The 4,862-nt window shown below is 36.8% G+C and overlaps 1 protein-coding gene across 6 annotated transcripts; it reads left to right on the top strand.

Annotated features, from left to right (window-relative positions):
* The first annotated feature begins 1,979 nt into the window (after positions 1-1,979).
* On the top strand, positions 1,980-3,712 carry LOC112285386 (GPI-anchored protein LLG1). 6 transcript variants are annotated; one of them, XM_024526162.3, is made up of 4 exons: positions 1,980-2,104; positions 2,276-2,371; positions 2,878-2,975; positions 3,186-3,712. In XM_024526162.3, exons 2-4 carry the CDS (start codon positions 2,295-2,297, stop codon positions 3,554-3,556), a joined length of 546 nt encoding a protein of 181 aa, XP_024381930.1. In that variant the 5' UTR covers positions 1,980-2,104; positions 2,276-2,294; the 3' UTR covers positions 3,557-3,712. The 6 variants fall into 6 exon arrangements, with proteins under 6 accessions (XP_024381930.1, XP_024381931.1, XP_024381932.1 ...); XM_024526163.3 differs by having other exon boundaries at positions 2,024-2,109; XM_024526164.3 differs by lacking the exon at positions 2,276-2,371 and having other exon boundaries at positions 2,098-2,275; positions 2,883-2,975.
* The last annotated feature ends 1,150 nt before the right edge of the window (positions 3,713-4,862 follow it).

Below are 4,862 nucleotides of genomic sequence, written 5' to 3'. Positions count from 1 at the left end.
CTGGTATGGGACACTACTGATGGTTGAGAGGCCCTATCAATCATCTTCGAAGAGAACAGAGATCAGAGTATGTGGCGAATACAATTCGTCGCATCATAGATTTCCTCAACATATGATAACCGCTCCTCGTGGAACTCGTCTCTAGAAGGGGGGGTAATGTCATGGCCATAATCATGTAAGCTAATAATTACATATAGAAATAGGTAGAAGTAAGTAAAAGTAGATAAAAGTAAGTTAATTCTATAATATTTAATATGAAAGCTTCCTAGAAACGTCCTAGACGCTGCTTTGACTTCATAGGTGTCTTTAATTGACTTTTTGGATTAGAAACGTGGTCAACAAGTTGGCCATGTGCCACACATGTTGTTAGCTTGAAGATCAAGCTAACTATATGGCCCACATGCAAAAAAACTTGCCTTGTAAGTCAAGGCATGTGTCCTACAAAGTCAACACATATTGGAGGTCCTATAGAACGTCGCCACGTAGCCCCTAGTTCGATAGTATATATAGAGATAAGAGTGAAGGCTTCTTCACTCTTGTCAACTCCTTTCTTGTTTCTAGTCTAGTTTCAAGGGTCTCTAGTTTTCTTGTCTTTTGGCAATAGCCATTCCAGTTTCTCTTTCAATATATATACTTGTTTATATATATTTTGTTACTTCTCTTTGAGTGAAGGCTCACTTGTCTGAATTGTTTTTTCATCGAGTTCTTGTCCTTGACACATAGCCTAGTTTTCAACCTACCAATCACCTACAAATACTTATAAAGTAATACTTGTAGCTATGAAGCTTCTATTAATCTAAGTACTATGATATTATCAAATTAATATACTTTTATGTACTTCTATATAATTATGTTTGTATTACTAAAAATATATATATCAATATTGATGTCTGCAATATGATTATAGACCATCTTAAGGAATTGTCAAAGCTATTAAGATGTTTTATCATAATTACATAACTTGCAATTAAGTCCACCATTTGGACATAAAAGATTAAAGTTTCAAAACTTCTAAAGGTATTAGCAATATTAAGCTCTATAGAAAAGAAAATTCTTGTAAAAAATTATAAAGAAAATAATTGATGTATTACATATGAAAATATTACATGAGAAGAAGGTACAACAAGAATGTTCAAAAAGAGTGTGTAAGATTGTGGAGGACCATGCATCAAATGGTAAATTGTGGTGGTTTTAGCAAAATAGTTGTTATATTAGTTAATATCCATCATTAGTTATATTAACAACATTAGTTAATACATTGTTAATATATCTATATATAGTGATCTTATGATTTGCTATTGTATTATGTGTCTTCTTGTTTGAGAATACATTGAATACTTTATTATAGAAGGTAAACTTGTATTTTGTAACTAATGAAGAACCTAACGATTCTAATCAAACTCTAATAAAATCCTTAAAAAATCTTTATGAAGTTTTAAAAGAATTGTAAAGAAATCATAACTAATGGGTGCCCTTGTGTATCAAGTAATATTCACATCTAGATCCAAACACTCAACGCTGGACATTTTTTGAAAAAACCGTTCCAAACAAAGCATTTCAGCATCACACAGTAATTTATAGTTCCACTGCAAAGCAGCCAGTGGTGACTTTAAATTACATAATTGGATGTCAGGTTGGCAAATCTACTGTAAGGATACAGACAACACCCAATTTCAACGTATTCGTCAGCAGATTCCATCATTAGAAAAAGCCGTTGTCCTCTTCCCAACCGGTAGTCAAAGTCAACAGAGGTATACGGTAGCGTCGTATTTAGATGACGAAAGTACGGTCCACATACCCAAAGAAGAAACAAGTGCCCATAAAGGCAAGATCTGTGGTTCATTGTCAGGAAAATGCAAAAGCCAGAATCCTGTAGTAGGGAAAGCAACTTATTTGCGGTGGAGCGAATAGGGTAGCACGAGTCCACGAGTGCGTTGGGACGGGTCACGAATGGTAAATGAGAACATCTCTGGATGAGTTAGAATCTTCGCCGGCATTGGTCAGTGGGGACTTTCGCCATTGACGCGCGGCAGCGGCGACCTCGTTTTGGTTTGATCGCATCGGACACCGCGTTCGATCACCACAGCCAGAGCTGCGAGAATCGGTACAGTGAGTCGCTTCGATGAGTCCCTTTCATTGAAGTCTCATGGTGTTGGAGGTGGATGCGTGTGGTAAATCGGACTCAGCTCGTCGGTGTTCACTATGGCGTCGAAGTTTGTGGGGTCTCCGCTTTCTTGCGTCGTCGTCTTATTTCTCTGCGTGATCTCTGTCGCAGGTGAGCGAGAGCTTTCAAGATGTGTGCAGATTCGGTTTCGGTTCAATCTTTATTACGTGAATGCCCCTCCGACGACTGGAGAACCGTGGTAGCAAGGTTAGATGCATGACTATTTTGCATTTCACATGCCACTTTTGTCTATCGTCCCACGCTATCCAGACTGTGCACTCGGTGTAACGATGAATCTGAGAAGGAAGAGCTCGTAGGCATTTCTGTGTGGCGGTTTCACGCAAGGGGCGACGAAGGGCTGCGAGATTTTGCGACTAGAAGCAGGATAGTGATAAATTTTGTTGTTATTACATGATGCCAGGGCTTTCTAACTGGCGCGAGTAAGAATCTTACTTTGTAACCTAGATTTTAGTGCGCTTTTCTTAAATTCACTACTTAAATTCACGGGTCTGAGGATTCGCAGGGCCCTCCTAACTGTAAGCCTCCGGGAGGGCTTGAGTGATCTCCTATGGTGCATTGGGCCTGTATCCTAATTTTGGATCATGGTTTTTCTGGGAGTTGTTTCTGCTCACTCGATCATGTGCTTTGTTCACGTGGTTCATTTTTTAGACACGGTTAACCCTGACAGAAATGCTGACCATGGCATTTGACAGTGAAGGTTCAGGAGATCTAGCAACTGGCAATGGAGAGTCCGAAGTAAAGACTTTTGGAGCTGGATTTCTTACCAGGCATATTCTCCAGACACAAGGACGTGAGTTTCTGTCCCTATTCCTGCATAGCCATGCTGAAGTGTATGTTTATCCCAGAAATCTGCACGATTGTGACCCTCTTGTGCAAGTGGAAACCTTTGTGAAAGAGAGAAACACGTTGACTACGTTTGTGCAGATAGTGCACTTGGTAGTACAGTTAGTTGCATTGTTGCGGACTAAATGCGTATGTGAACGTATGCGTAAATGTGCAGACTGTCCAATAGAATTCAGTACAATAAATTACACCGTGGTGACCAGCGTTTGCAAAGTAATCCAGGATCATAACATGTCGGAGGTTAATAACCAAACGGTTTGCTGCGAATCATTTGCTTTACTCGCGTGTCCCTATGCTGATCTCCTCAACAACGAAACATTACTCTGTGCAACTGATCTGTTCGCCAATCTCAACTATCAAGGGAGTTACCCAGGAGGAATTTTTCAGAATTGCGGAGATGGTAATGGTGTAGCGTGCCCTTCAACGCCACCACCAAACCCAAACCAGACCAATGCCACCATGGATGTACCTTGGACATTCTTCATCATCTTGTTATCTCTTATGTCACTAGTTAATTGTCATTGGTGATGCTCTGGGTTGGCAGTATAATTGCGTCTAGAGGCTGTGATATATGTTTTCAAGTAATATATACATATATGTGAATGTAGATTAGTGTAGGCCCAATAAGGAATAAGTTTTGAATTTTCAATCTACTACTCTCTAAATTACCTAGCCTTCAACTTATTTGCCTCCCTATTTCTCTTATATTTCTTCCCTCTATTTCTAATAATTCAATCAATGGTTGTATTTGACAGACACTTGCAAACTCACAACCTATGATAACAAAGCTAGTTAATTAAATAGAGAGGTTTCTGCAATATGTTGTTGTATTATGTGTTGTCTTATTTGAAAATACACCAAGTACTTGGTTGTGGAAGATGAAGTTGTATTTTACAAATATCCAAGAAATCCTAATAGGTTTCATCCATATAAAAAGAATGCAATTCAAATTTCAATTCAAAAGTATTTAAATCTAATAAAAAGTACTCAAAACATTCTCCTTAATAATCTCAACCATACACAAACTCCAATTGCTTTATTACTTTTATAAATAGGGAATTTTGATTTCTCTTTATAAGCCCTAATCCTAATTAGTAAGCTTCAACAAGCTGTAACTCCTAATTTGATCATCTACTTGATGCAAAATTTTGTATACAAATACCACTATAATTCTTTTATATGTTCAATAAAATTTAGCTCAATTCAACTTAGAGATTGTGAAAAAATGTCCAAAAAACCACATTAATGTCACTTGGCCACCAACTTGAAAGTTGATGTAGATGTTTCAATAGTGATTTTTCTTTCTCTAATTTTTAATTTTAATTCAAAATTAGTATATAGATTAATCTTTAATTCTTCTAACACCATGTCAAATTTCACCTTGTTTCAACTAATAGATCTTTAGATATCATAGAAATCCTACTTAATTTCAAACTACCAATTTTCAATATCTTTTTGTATCAAAAACCAAATATCTCCCAATTGCCCTCTTAAATTAACATAAAATTTTATGCACATTTAACACATCTAATCAATTAAGTACTATCAAATTTTGAATTGTAGATGTAACATCAATTACACAAATTAGCCAAAAGTTCTATCTCTAAATATATTGCATAAATCCAAAGTCACCAATACAAATTCTAATTTTGAACAATAATTGCAAAATTATCCCAAATCCTATAAAAACAAGCCTTTTACTTCTAGAAGAATCTTGAAGCTAGCTCTCCAATTCTAATTGCCAATCTCCAAATATTCACATATTCAGTCTTAGACAACTGCTTTAGTGACTAGAGGTCTGATTTCGACCCTGTTCTACAAACGGTTGACTTGT

This window comes from Physcomitrium patens, chromosome 8 (assembly GCF_059467195.1).
Source record: "Physcomitrium patens ecotype Gransden chromosome 8, ASM5946719v1, whole genome shotgun sequence".
NCBI lineage: Eukaryota > Viridiplantae > Streptophyta > Bryopsida > Funariales > Funariaceae > Physcomitrium > Physcomitrium patens.
The sequence above is the reverse complement of the archived record's forward strand: the minus strand, read 5'-3'. Positions and strand labels throughout refer to the sequence as shown.

Bases quoted from the DNA above. Each gene is read 5' to 3' on its own strand.
- LOC112285386 (XM_024526160.3), top strand. From the start codon at position 2,163: ATGCGTGTGGTAAATCGGACTCAGCTCGTCGGTGTTCACTATGGCGTC. The intron at 2,276-2,877 runs GTGAGCGAGAGC...GGCATTTGACAG, and splicing joins CTGCGTGATCTCTGTCGCAG to TGAAGGTTCAGGAGATCTAG. The intron at 2,976-3,185 runs GTGAGTTTCTGT...GTAAATGTGCAG, and splicing joins TATTCTCCAGACACAAGGAC to ACTGTCCAATAGAATTCAGT.